This window comes from Sinohyriopsis cumingii, chromosome 1 (assembly GCF_028554795.1).
Source record: "Sinohyriopsis cumingii isolate HCF-2022 chromosome 1, ASM2855479v2, whole genome shotgun sequence".
NCBI classification, from domain to species: domain Eukaryota; kingdom Metazoa; phylum Mollusca; class Bivalvia; order Unionida; family Unionidae; genus Sinohyriopsis; species Sinohyriopsis cumingii.
The window spans coordinates 17,941,032-17,956,372 of NC_142961.1; the positions used below are offsets into that span (position 1 = coordinate 17,941,032).

The following is a 15,341-nucleotide window of genomic DNA, read 5'->3' on the forward strand; positions in this document are numbered from 1 at the left end:
TACCAAATTAGGATATATATATATATAAATACAAATATTTCTGCCACATTTCATTTGTCTGTGTCATGAGAATCTTATAAGTGTGCTTTGTATCTTGCATTTTTCCCCCACAAAGGCATTTAAATCACAAAATTTGAAGAAAAATATTGACAAGCCTGAAAATATAATCCAATGAACTAAGTAGTAATACAAGTAAGCATCCCAAATTGCATGCATTTACATAAAGTAGTTTTTTATTAAAACAATTTACAAGGTATTTTCAAAAAAATAAAAAGTGTAGAAAATTAAAAACTAAGGTTACTGTGACCAGTGATTTAGGGACCCACTCAAGTCCAGAACCTAAGTGATTTCGGGACCCACTCAAGTCCAGAACCTAAGTGATTTAGGGACCCACTCAAGTCCAGGTATCAAAATGTACAATTTGGTCGTTTTAGGGCAGTAGTTTCTTAGCTACCCTGCTTGCATGAAAGTGTGATGGACAGAGATAACAGGAATGGATGGACAACATAAAACTAATGAGGAAGGTGTGAGAGGTGGGGCTGTAGACAAAATACCACAGCTCTATTCTTCAGTTTTGCAAAGCAAGAAACAACTCGGTAAATAATGAATTAAAACACCAATAATTTTTATTTTAGTAGTGAAATTCTTACAAGGTGTTACCATGCATACTTAATTAGATTTAATCTATACATTTATGGAAAGCCTTAGAGCCTGGTGAACTAAATAAAAAATAGGGATTAATGTCTGCATTGCCAAATTTTGGAAGTTTTCTCAATTTTGATATTGGCAGGAATAATTCTGGTGCTACTGTTGTCAAGTAACCTCTTTACAAACAAACATTTTAATAATAAAGCAGTTTTGCTGTTTTTGTTTTTGATTTAGCTATGTTAGCATTTTCTGCCAATATAGCAAATATTAAAAATCACCCATCCTATAAAGTGCTATATCTGCCATGCCATATAGACTTTCTATCAGTACCTTGAGGGTATCTGGATAGTTTTCCTTTGTATAAATAATGCCATTCTGTCAGTTACTGAGTTTCATGTTACTTGGGTTAGTACATTATGAATTGCTCAACTTCAGTTGTTTCATCAACATGGGGAAATGAAAATGCAGTGCTTTTAACATGGCACATTCAAGTTAAAAAATTATAGACTTCGCTCAGAAACAACTGTGCTGCAGAATGTAAATTTGGTTTCTTGATTTTTCCAAGTGCCACATTGACTCAATGATTCAAGTCACCTTTAAGGATAGATCTGACGAAAGTACACACTTGATTAAACAAAAATTATGGGGGAGGAGGAGGAGTTGATTTATAGACAAGTTGTCTCATGATCAAATATATGGTCTAAATGACTGATTTCTTTTTATGTACTTGCTACATTTTACATTGAGAACTACATTCTATGTACCAGTGTATCAAATTGGCGCAGAACTATTTTTATTGTGTCCCTACCCGTGTCAACAAAGAGAATTCCTGTTCAAAATTTGATCCCTGAAATTTAGATTGTCTGGAATTTTGTCAGTATAAATCAAAATGTGGAATTTATATTTTAAAAAATCAGTTCTGCAAAATCATTAATGGTTGGCATTCTGTTCTAATTCACATACAGTTGTTAAAATAATCAATAACATGCTAATAAGTGGCAAAAATTAAAAAACAAATTGTTAGAGCAAATGAAGTGAGTCACTGTGACCCACATTTACCTCTGATGAGTAGTATCTTCGGAAGATTAAACTAAGCAGCATGGAAAAACTTAGTCCTGATGCCTAAACCAACAAGTCAGAAAAGTGATCCCTCTATCTTGCTTATGGGCAAATAGAATATATGTATTAGCTATATTACAATAAACAGAAAGCAAGAAATCTGACTAGAACATTCAGTGCATGAGACTTTCTCCCCTTGTACTATAATATCATACTTCCCTATATACCAAGCGCACCGTTCTGATATCAGGGTTGAGACAGATCAGCCATTACGTAACACACTGAAAGATCTGGCCAGCAAATCAACATTGAAATTTTGTGTTGCATAAAAACTGTAATAAAACTTAAAATGCAAGGGTTCAAAGACTGCAGTCACAAAAATGTAGACTTTTCAGATATTAAGTCAGTAAAGAAGAGTGTAATCAACAATGACGTAGCTTGCCTCTATTTTCACTAATCTTCAGTAGCCATTGTAAACATTATCATGCGGAAAATTAACTCGGGCAACAATGATCTTGGACCCTTTTCAAACAAATTTGTTGTTGTTTTATCTTTACATTAGATCTTTTCTATTCATTTTAAAATCTGAACTTGGAATTGGCACTTTGTAGTTAATATTGTGCTGACATAAGAGCATGATACATGCTAATGTGGATGTATGATACATACTAATATGTATGCATGATACTAATATGTATGCATGATACATACTACTATGGATGTATGATCCATACTAATATGGATGCATGATCCATACTAATATGTATGCATGATACTAATATGGACGCATGATACATGCTAATGTGGATGCATGATCCAAACTAATATGGATGCATGATACATACTAATATGGACGCATGATACATGCTAATGTGGATGCATGATACACACTAATGTGGATATATGATACAAACTAATGTGGATACATAATACATACTAATGTGGATACTTGATACATACTAATGTGGAAGCATACAATCACCAAGTCTGATGATGCTGGCATAAATAGTGCCTGAAACTGAAACCATGTCAGTGAGTCATCAAATATACATCATGATGAATGACCTACTTTTGTGGTGAGAGTTTACTACTGATCAAGATGCATTCCCTCATTAAGTTAGATATAAAACTTAACCTGAGCCAGTAAAATGTCAAGTGTAGGTCACAGTGACATTCTTTTTGTAAGGGTCAAGGACGGTAAGTGGTGCATACAATCATCTAGTTTATTCTAGAATAATCAGAGTTTGAGAAATAAACTTAAAACACAAAGTTATCGAGTCTGTGAGGCATGAAAAGTCACAGTGATCTACTTCTATAATGATGGTGTAGCACTCACCAAGATGGATCTCCTCGCCTATTTTTATGAATTTACCCATAGCAGTATTTATACAGTGCACAAAAAGCTAAATACTAAAACTTAACTATGTTGTACAACTAATGTACATATGTGTACCAATTTAGCCTCCTCAACCCCTTTCCATGAGGGTAGGTGCTATGGAAAAAAGCACCACAAAAAAAAATGCCTTAGACATAGGAAGATGGACATTCAGTGTGGGTGTAAATATGTATATGCTTTTACTTGTGTGGATGTCAATGGAGATAAGATACCGATGCTAGGGGTTGTATGATGGTTTACTGCCACTTCATGGGGTGAGCTGCAAATACCTTTCTGTAACCTATCTTAATCAATCATGGTTAAGATCGATGCAGAGGGGAAAATATAGTCATACGGAAATATCAGGGAAGTGATGATAAGCAATAATGTCTACTAAAAAGATAAAAGTACAAAGCAGAAGATAACACAAATATCAACATATATACATGTAAACACACACCATGCTAACTCAATGATAAATTATCATATAATTGCAAGTCAAGCCATGTTTACATACTATTGCTGTGTATGACTATTACATTGTGCTGGCATTCCATAATGAGTATTACACCTATACACCTGTACTTAAGTTCTCCATAGTTAATATCTCCTGGTTTCTTTGAGCAAACTTCCTTGATTTAATTGTATTATCTCCCTTGGGCCTAGATTCTAAGTCCTCTAAGCCTCAACAGTGGTTTCACAAAGAGAGGGGGCTTTATTTTGGGCCTGGTCTCCTTGACATCACAGCCTGCTTCATCCTGAATACTGGGGAATCGTTTGGCATAGATATCTGGATAGGTTTTCTGGAACTTAAAGAGAAAAATGAAGCACAAAATATGATATGTAAATTCAGTATGTAAATATTCATGTAATGATTGATAACTAGTATGACATAAAAGATAAGAGGCCAAAGCATAATTGCCAGGCAAAAATTTGCAGTTTTGTATGCAACAACTGTAAATACCAACCAATGGTTGATAAATTACAAAAGTCTTCACTTTCAATAAAGCTGATCTTGTCAAGTTTAGTTGGTTTTTTATTTTTAATTTGCTGTGTCTTTTTTTTATATACAGATTTGATAGATTCACATCATGTATTAAGTTAACCATGATTCTCAAAGCTGCATTGCTTAAATTGAGATATTTTGTTAACATTTTCATCATAATGATATCTACAGTGAAATGTATGTGTGTGTGTGTGTGTGTGATATGGATTTAACTAAGAATGTTTCAGTCATATTACTAAGATGTCTGGAATGTGGCAGCTTATAGTGATGTCTATGACTGGGGCATCATGCCGCAGACATGTAGCATCATGTTCCACCCAGTCACACTATCCTGACACCAGGCTGACCAGTTCTAACACTAACCTCTTAATGCTGAGCGCCTAGTGAGGCAGCTGTTGGTACTGTTTTTTTTATAAGTCTTTGGTATGAACCAGCTGGTGTTCAAACCCGCAACCTCCCACATCCAAGGTGGATGCTTTTACCACTAGGCCACCGGAGCGGTCGACACTGAAATGTACCTTTGTGGATACCTTCTTATAAAGGATAATTGCAAATAAATAAAGGTCCCTTTGCCTCAATTAAGTTTAATTTTGACCTTTATTTAAAGAACACCTGTCAAATAAGGGTACTTTTTAAAGTCTCTAGAATGTAATGTAAATACAAATTTAGTTAAATTTCCAATGAAATTTGCCAGTACAAAAACAAAACATCTTTAAAACTACCATAAAAACTATTTGCAGTGAAACCTCTTAAGACGTAGTGCATCTGGGATCAAATTAAAATTTTTAGATTTTGAGGGAGCTTCTGGTAATCAAAGTGACTTAATCTAAAAATGGCTAACTTGATGGACAGAAAACAAAAATTTCAGTTTTAAGTGTGTTTCATTTTAATGAGATTTTGGTCTTCAGGGTTTCACTACACAGGGAAATGTGTGTAATGAAAATAAAAACATGACACTGAGTGAAATAATGCATCAAAGAAATGTAAATCATATGAATGAAATTTTTGCAATGTGCAAACAATCAACAGAAGAGTAACAAGTAACAAATGTTCACAAAAGGATATTTGTTGCTAAAGCAGTTTTCTAAAGCCGACAGGTAACGAAGTCTTGGAGCTCAGGCTGAAAAAAAAGATGCATTTCCTATTGCACTGATTTTATTATTAGGTAAGTAAGTAAGGCAGGGAAGTTTTTATATAAATATTCAAAAAAATTGAAAATTATTAATTACCCTAGGGAGAAAAATGTGCTAGGGTCAGCAACAAAACAGAAGGACAGACAGCTGACTGGAAACATTATTTTTCCTCATAAGGGGCCATCTATTAACTACATATGCATGGGGTGTGTGTGTAAGATTGCATATCTGTGCATATGGGGAGGGGGAGAGGTTGAGCAAGACCATGTAGTATATATGCACATAACAATACAAACCATATTACATCTACTGTGAGTAAAACCTATGTGCCTTTGGCAACAAAAAACAGCATGTAGTGTTCGCACACCTTTCTGTTTGTACCCACTACCAATTTAAAAAACAAAAATCATCAATGATATAAAATCTGAATAAAATCTAGTCACTTCATTCATCAATGTATAATTTCTAACCTGACTGTCACCAGAAGGTCCCTAACACTTAATTTTTGGCATTAGAAAGAAAACGAAAGTTCTTAATGTAAAGATGCAATCAGACTGCTCACTGTCCTTTTCTGGTTTCCAGGATAGTCTACTGCAGTCAAAACTGTGTCATCTGCATCCAATATTTGTTATTTGTATTGTCCAGTTTAAATTTTTCTATAAAAAAAAACCAAAAAAAAACAAATGAACAATAAAGGGAATTCCTGTACACATTTATACAAAGAGATATAATTCCAAAATTTTACGGAATTATTGAGATTATCAAAGATGGTGAACGATCACATCTATTCCTTTAAAACATTGACTAGAGCATGCAAATATAGTGACTGTGTTAATAAAGAAACTCTAACTTGATTCAAAGCACTAACAAGCTGACAATTAAACTAGAAATTATAAATTGATTAATGAAATTATTAACTTTGGTGCATTTTTTTCTACATCATTGATGTGCTTTTGTTCTTAAAAGTGATAGGGGGTACAAACACACGAGAAGGTGCATGAATATTATAGAGTGTGTGTGGGGAGGTAATAAGCAAAAGCATATGCACACATAGATTTGGGTGGGTTTAAAATAAGTACACCAGGCAATAAAGGGGTGGGAGAGGTCACAAAATGGCTGATTGTTTTGCGTATGTACTAAATGGATGGCCCCTAATATAAAATCAAAGCTGGCTCATCTCTATTCGAGTTAACATGTACAAACCTGTTTTAGTCTTTTCTTCTTGTCTTTGCTAGACATAGAATTATCAGCAATAATTTCGTCAAGTAGCTCAACCAGTGCCCTCTGGGAATGGCTTAATCGAAGATTTTCATATTCATTGACAGTCACCTGTTTACAGTAATGTACTGATGAGGGATCATTGGAAGTGAATCGGATCTGAAATTTGGAAGAGTTGCCCCATAAAGGAAAGCAGAAAGCCTAGGCTAAAGCATGCACACATCTAGTAAAAATGTACCTCTCTAATGGACAACCTGGCCCAACTTTGATAAACAACTTTTGATTACATAATACATTTTATATGGATATATTTATGGTCAATCTAAACAGTTCTGTTATGAAAGCCTCTGCTTCAAACGGTAAATTTGCAAGTTTTACATTAGACCTTGGTGGTGAGAAAAATATTTAATTCAAAGGAGACTGTACAATATGACTTTGAATGGAACAACATTACACACTATGTCACATTCTACTAAGAGACATTAAGCACACAGCTGAATGCAACATGGTGTGTGATACATTCTCTGTGGTACAGTGCCAACCATTTTGGTTGAATGAGAGAGATGTCACCATCTCATTTCAGCGTGAAAATTGCAAATTGGTATTTACAAATGTACTTCCAGGACCTACAATTTCTGGTCCAGGACACATTTCATAATTCAGTCAAGTTTTCAATATAACTGACTCTGTTCTTCAGGAAACAGGCCTCTGGATTTCCACTTTCAAAATGTAGAAAATTCATATTTTAAAGCTGACTTTCTAAAAGAAAATGTTTGTTCCTAAATGTGCAAAAATATTGTTTTTTTTGTTGTTCAAATTGAGATGTCCATTGGGCCAGATGAGACACATTTTGGTTGAACAACATCTTCAATAAACACCATTGTATAAAAAAAGCAAAATAAAATTAATTTAAAAAAACACCAATTAAAAAGAAATCTTACCATCACCTTCCCATAAAGTTCAGCTATATTTTTCCAAAATATTTCAGCTAAAACTTACACCAAGAATATGCAAAAAAACTGCCACATCTACTTTATATACAAATGGTATCCCTTAAAAATTATGTCAAATTCTACTGTCTATTCTCTTAACTTATGACATATCTAATGTACTGAGCATGTACTTGATCATAAGTTGAGTCCAACTGCAAATGGACAGATCCAGATTGGCCATTGCATATTGTGCTGGCAGATCTGGGTCTGTTTGCGCATTATATGACTGGGTCTGTCTTGTTTGCAGTTGGACTTGCCAAGTGTATATGGTAATCCTCTGGTCTTTATTTCATTACTGTTACATGTATTGCCATTTCTTGATATCCTATTATCATGCTACACTACTGGTATTACCGTTTCTTGATTTTCTATATCATACTACATTACTGGTATTATCATTTCTTTATTTCCTATATCAGACACACACATTACTGGTATTACCATTTCTAATCTCCTATATCATACTACATTACTGGTATTACCATTTCTTGATTTCCTATATCATACTACATTACTGATATTACCATTTATTAATATCCTATATCATACTAATTACTGGTATTACCGTTTCTTGATTTTCTATATCATACTACATTACTGGTATTATCATTTCTTGATTTTCTATATCATACTACATTACTGGTATTATCATTTCTTGATTTCCTATATCATACTACATTACTGGTATTACCATTTATTAATATCCTATATCATACTAAATTACTGGTATTACCGTTTCTTGATTTTCTATATCATACTACATTACTGGTATTATCATTTCTTGATTTTCTGTATCATACTACATTACTGGTATTACCATTTCTTGATTTCCTATATCATACTACATTACTGGTATTATCATTTATTAATATCCTATATCATACTAAATTACTGGTATTACCGTTTCTTGATTTTCTATATCATACTACATTACTGGTATTATCATTTCTTGATTTTCTATATCATACTACATTACTGGTATTATCATTTCTTGATATTCTATATCATACTACATTACTGGAATTACTGTTTCTTGATTTTTTATAGTATATCATACTACATTACTGGTATTACCATTTATTAATATCCTATATCATACTACATTACTGGTATTACCATTTATTAATATCCTATATCATACTACATTACTGGTATTACTATTTCTTAATATCCTATACCATACTACATTACTGGTATTACCATTTCTTCGTATCTTATATCATTCTACATTACTGGTTATTACCCTTTCTTAATATCCTATACCATACTACATTACTGGTATTACTGTTTCCTAATATCCTATATCATACTACATTACTGGTATTACCATTTCTTGATTTCCTATATGGTAATTCATTACTGGTAACCGTTTGGTAATATCCTATATCATACTTCGTTACTGGTACTAATGTTTCTTGACATTCTGTTATCACACTTCCATCCTGGGTTGGTTGCCTTAATGTGTCCTTGGCATGATATAACCAATATGGTATTAAAAGTACCAAACAAAAAATATCATTGCTGGTACTACCATTTCTTGACATGCTATATAGTTACCAAAATCAACTTTGCATAATGCCTTTTTTATTTGTGGGGCACTGAATTTCATGGCTACTGCAACTTTAAAAAACCCAAAACTATGAAAAAATTGAGAAACCATTACAAGGCATATAAATGAATTTCAGTACATTCAAAAAAAAAGGAAGGAAACTTTAGGGTGCAACAATGAAAACTGATACTGTCAAAATACAGTTCTGTGTAAATAATCTGACATCTTTAGTGTACCAATGGATTTAATTGCTCAGTGATCAGTTATTTCTAATTAATCTCACTTCATTAGTTAGCCACTTGACAATATTTCTGTCATTTAAAACAGTTCTGTCCAATTAATCTCCATAGTTTGCCAATAGGCTTAACTGCTTCATTACCTCCTGCTTAAATGGCACTACAACGAAAATCCTGTCCTAATCATTTGGATTATTTCTAATCCTATCAATAATAAATATATTACTAAATAGTGTATAATGACTATAATTTATTAATTGATAATAAAACTTTAACTTGTAGTTTAATTCATAGCCAGTAAAGTGATTGCGGGTATTTAATTAACTTTCATGTCCACAGCACTAAATCCAAATTTCACATGACTGCATTAAGTTTTAGTTAGGATCAATGTCATGGCTAGGTACTGAGAGCAAAAGATTGGATGGGTCAAATGAACACAATTACTAAAATTTTAAAGAATATGGGAGCTTCTTGTCTTTTGTTATTGGGTACTTTACATTTGAGAAGTCTTCTTTTGGTGAAGGTGTTCTTATTCAAGGAGTAGAGTACAGCTAATGTTTCTCTCCAATGTGTCAATCTGACATCAGACTTAGTCTCAGGACCTGTGACAGTCACAGCAGTGACTAGTTTACCTGTCAAGGTATTCATTTATTACTAGGCATTGAACTAGCTGAGATATGGTTGTGATCAATCCACCCGTAAATGACAGGCCTTCTTTGGATCAAAAGGTTGATCTGATTGAGAATGAAATCCTTGAAATGTGTTCTACTTGTGCAGTTACCAGAGTTATGGCACTTGCTTCTCAAATTAATCTACTCATTCTCTTTATTCTGAATGTTCTTATTTCTACAAGGTACAGGTCACAGACATGCATTGAAAACAATACATTGGTTGGGTCAAATAAACCCAAGTCTGATTTTATTATCGAGAAATATAAATCATTCATATCAAAAGGTTCTATATCACCAGTGTTTTATCTACCTATGCATCACGCATCAAATAAGCAAACTTTTCTGATTTGACGCACAAAAATTGGTATGTTAATTGACGCACCTTTAATGTTCTTTTTCGGATTAACACAAAACAAATGTTTGGTCTAATTACTTTAATGGCTAGGTCACAACTCTCCCAAACAGAGAAAACATGTGCACACCAGTTTCTTACGTTAATGTTATCATAAGATAGAGGGTTATGACTGAGTGTAGAGCCTGGAACTGACCTTATGTGACCGGTAACTATTAGATCATTTGTAGAATGTTAGAACCGTATATTACCACACTGATGAAAGAGTCAGAAAATAAACACATGGTTTTAAAGTGACTGTCACAAGAAACTATTATTTTATCACACCCTTGTCATGCAATGAAAGAATTTCAGTCACTCAATCGTATGCCTTGCGTTGTTCCCAGTCCGAGTTTAGTCTGACCCTTGCCACCCCATTTCCGATATTTGGACATTTATGTTGGGGTGTTGGGTCAGAGTCCATTCCCTGTTGAAGAGTTGGAATTCGCTGACACCATTTGGTGTCGGCAGGGGGTAGCTGGCCCAGCAAATTTTAATGACCTTTCCTCGAGATATACTAACATGAAATCGACAGGAATATGATTTATTTTCTCAAAAATCGTTAGCATAGCATTCAGCATGTCTTTAATCCACTGACAGATGAGATGAAAGTATGTTGTTACTGAAATTTTACCTGGACCTGGCCATTTGCATTCTGAGTCACATGACTATACAAATCTCGCAACCTACATGTCAATGACGTCAGAGGTCATATAGTCACGTGATATCGACAATACAAAAATTTCCAAAGTTGTTGTACATAGAATTTGGACATATTTTATAGAAGTCACTTAATGTTTGTAAATAAATATAATGCACACTTAATTCTCAACATATTTTGTCTGAGAACAATGACCAGAAACCGGTCAGTATCGCAGCAGGGTGGAGAAAACAATTTTCATTAAGTATCGAGCATGTGTCAGTGATGTTTTTGTTGGTGTAATGTGACTACCACATTGACAAGTGGTCTCTGCGTAATGAATCTGGTTATCTTCAAACATTTACAGATTTTTGGTCATTATTTTCACAATAAATAGAACTGCAGGTGGCGGTTGGGGCGGTGGAGGATACAAAACAAAACAGACTGCTCTCGATGCTGATCACTTATAAAGTGAATGACTGCTGTCAGCTACCTCCGCGCAGCAGACCCTTGTCTACGATTGGCTGATCGCTAATCCAACTTAGTGTGCATGTCCACTGACCTGACCTTGAACTGACCCATATCACGGGCCCTGGTTGGACTCCATTCCTTGTGTAAACATCATTTAATTACATTAAACACCTATTTACACAATATAAAATAAATGGAATGGTGGACAGGTGGACCATATGCACCTCCAGCTGGACTGCCAGATAGGTGAACTGGAAACTCGGACTACATTGTTCCAAGATACTGTCAGCGTTCGACTGAAAATCGCATCAAAGGCAAAAAGAAATAAAAATAGATCTGAAACAAATGAAATTATCTTTTGGACCCTGTTTATGATCGACTAATGATAATAGTAATGTTATCGAACCAGTGGAGCAATCATAATACAAAGATGAGATAACGGTTACTCATAAGATAAAACATAATTTTGTGCAGCAGTGGTTGAAAACATAAAACTGACTTCGTTTTCAAAAAGAAGCCAAGTCAATTCTCAGTCAAGAACGGGACCTTAGGTACCTTTAGGAATAGGCTTGGGATTGAGAAAAAAGAAATCTGATGTTTATCAAGACTGATGGGGAAGACAGAAGTACCTTTAATTTTGAGGAAACTTTGAAGGAATGGAAGAAAATGGAACAGAGAAGAATCTATAACTTAAAAATATGAAAACACGGCATGATGTTTGGGATAAGCCCTTCTCATCCTGCCAGACAGATTAATACATTCTAGTCACTACTATGTAGTGTAATATTTTCTTGTGAAAAATATTTAGAAAACATGCCTTGGCTTTAGTTACGCTATGTAACTAATATTTTTGTCATTTAATTAAATGATATAATTATTTTTAAAAACTACTTAAGACTGATCACTGGCTTGAGTAGGACTCGTAGGTTTGGAATTTTACTCACTGTTTTTTTGCATTGATGAGTCAAATGACTTACATGAAGCCATTTATAGATAAAACATTGATCACTTATTTATAATTCTGCCAAACATGTCCCAATTACAATATTATGGGAAACAAGCTTTTATTATCAAGAACTCTGCCTTTATTTGAGATATCTTCTTCAAGGGAAACTGTTCTTATTTAAGTAGTAGAGTGAAGCTTTGTTAATGTTCCTCTTCATGTTCATCAGGAAATGTATTCCTTTAGCTGACACATTTATTGGTCAGTCTTTTGATGAGGTCACTTTTGCCCCTGGTAATAAACAAGAGGCACTGACCAGAGATCCTCATTCTACTACTTTTTCTCTCTATTCTAATCAGGGTAACAAACAGGAAGAGAATCCTAAGATCTTCTGTTTCTTCCAGAGGAATGTTAGCAAATTGAAGCCACACAAATGCCAGTTTGTTGTTTTGTGAAAAATAAGGTCTTATGAAAACAATATGGAGACCACTTGAGGTACCCTCTGGTGATGAGTGGTCAGTGAGCTTATCAACTTGTTGTTCGTAAGTCAAATTGACAGAGAAATCTTAGTCTAGCCCAAAAAAGTCTATTGTCTGGTCATTTAGGAGTTATTAAGACTTACACACAATCTTGAATCATTTTTATTGGCCAAAACTTAAAAGTGAAGTTTCTAAATACTGTATTCTGCTTCATCATATGTCAGCTGACCATTTGTATATAAATAGAGGTTTCTTAATCAAAATTTTCATTCCTGCTTGATAAAAAAATTTGAGAGTCTTTGATCTGAGTTTGTGGATGTGTTCAGATATAATTGGACTAACAAAGTGCTCATGGACTGTTTAAACTAATAGACTACTTTAATGACTCATTCATAGACTTTCTGAATTATATTTGATTTATCATGACATTCAAGACCACTAGAATTCATTTGGAACATTCTATACTTTTGGATGTGTGATAGAACGTTTAGATTTATTTGGGATTTCATTCGCAACACCGTGGATGTCTTTTGAATTTTCACTTTGTATTCTATGCAAATAAATGATCTGTTGATTTTACTAAACTTGCTAGTTTTGTTTCTCATTGTTACATAGTTTAAGACCATCAGACTGGTAACATATGTTGTATAATATGGGTCCACATCTGGGAAACATTCATATAACAGATTAAAAAACTGGAAATGTAAAGTAACTTCCATCTGAAACTTCTGTATTTTGCTCAACTTCTTACTTGCTTTCTTTTAGATTATGTAATACATGTGAAAATTTCCATATTTGCTTATGCATCATGTAAGATTTCTTACATAAATAAGTGTGGGCAGGGCTGTGAGCAAAATTTGAAAAGTTCATTGTTGTCATGGTAACATGTTTGATGTTAATCAACACACTGAAAAATGATATTGCCTTTCATTTATTTAACCAGCTGGTTCTCTGGATTAAAAAAAACAAATCTAATTAAAGTGCATTCATGGTTCTAAACCATTTCTAAAGTCAACGATCCCTGACTTTCAAGAACTGACGTAAAAATTTATTAATATCAATATTCTGTTCTTATTCAACACCTGTATAAAAAAATCATGCAAACAAATCAATTATGGATGATGGAAAGGCAAAATATATTCATTGAAAACAAGCAATACTTTATTAAAGCCAACAGCATGCATCCCATATTAAATAATTAGCACATATGTTACGCAAAATCATGCTTCTTTTCAGCAAAAGCAACAAAACAGTCCCAAAGTTTTAAAATTTAAGATCAAAGGAAATGTATATGGTGACATGTTCATAATCCTTCTGCTCATAAAGTGATCTCTCTGTCTTCTTGCTTTTGCATGCAAGACAAGAAATGAACCATCTTTGACAAACACCACTGTTCAGCAGATAAATTCCCAAACTGAACATGAAAAGAAAAAAAAATGTGTACATACTGATTCCCTGAAATGATCCTGTTCCAATTACCTTTTATAATTGATTCATGGACATAAAAACTTTATGGCACGCTAACCACAACACAAAAATAACTATACAAGACTGTGACCTTGTAAAAACAACCTTGTTACTTGCTATCCACCATGCATCATTTGTCACTAGCTTTTAATCATATTTATTAACAAATGATTCATTACTTACAATAAAAAATTCCCTTTTCATATACCATTAAATTTCTGAATTACAAATTATTGGTTCTAGATTAAGGAGATATTTTAGACCTGTCTTTAAATGTGTTAATTCTAAGATGGTTCATCGTTTTGCAAGTACATTTATCCCACTTTTCATATCTTACTGATACAAAATATCTGTCACATGGTTCTTTTGGATAAAGTTAACAACTAAAACTGAAAGAAGCTAATTCTTTTCTAGCAAAATATGTTTCTTCACCAATTAAAATACCTGAGAACTACTACTTCCTAGCAAATCCAGTCCTCCAGGGTTAAAACTTTTAGTTACATAGCTAAAGTTATCTGCCCACTTACGTGGCAGTGAGAGTTATCTCCCTTTATTAGCAGGCTTGGCGCAAAATCCTGTGAATTCATCACTTACTAGTGGAAGACACAGTTAAATAAATGAATTTTCTATATTCCACAAAGCCTGCAGGAACAAAAGGAACTGAAGCACTATTTTTGATACAAAGAAGGCACTACAATATCCATTATGAGATCAAATCAATAAAGCGTCAAGTATACAACTATGTATTTATGTGTGTGATTTGGATTTTTAATGTAGCTTTAACAATTGTTCAGTCATATCACTACGATGTCTGCAGTGTGGCAGTTTATAGTGATGTTTAGCACTGGGACATTGTGATGCAGACATGTAGCATGATGTCCCACCCAGTCACATTATCCTGACACCAGGCCGACCAGTCCTAACACTAACCTCTTAATGCTGAGCGCCAAGCAAGGCACCTGTTAATAACCATTTTTATAAGTCTTTGGTATGACTTGACCAGGAATTGAACCCACAGCCTCCTGCAATTGAGGCGGATGCTCTAACCACTAGGCCACCAAAG

The 15,341-nt window shown here is 33.9% G+C and overlaps 1 protein-coding gene across 2 annotated transcripts in view; it reads right to left on the reverse strand.

The window, feature by feature from the left end:
* Nucleotides 1-601: 601 nt before the first annotated feature.
* Nucleotides 602-15,341, reverse strand: part of LOC149806505 (DEP domain-containing protein 1B-like) — a 58,672-nt gene continuing 43,932 nt past the window's right edge. Inside the window, exons 11-12 of one of the 2 annotated variants that reach the window (XM_089954006.1) lie at nt 6,425-6,550; nt 602-3,891 (exon numbers count right to left, since the gene is read on the reverse strand). In XM_089954006.1, the coding sequence (XP_089810132.1) occupies nt 3,745-3,891; nt 6,425-6,550 (273 nt within the window). In that variant the 3' untranslated portion in view covers nt 602-3,744. Of the gene's footprint in view, nt 3,892-6,424; nt 6,599-15,341 lie in introns of both variants that reach the window. The other variant, XM_089953999.1, reaches the window with a different exon arrangement.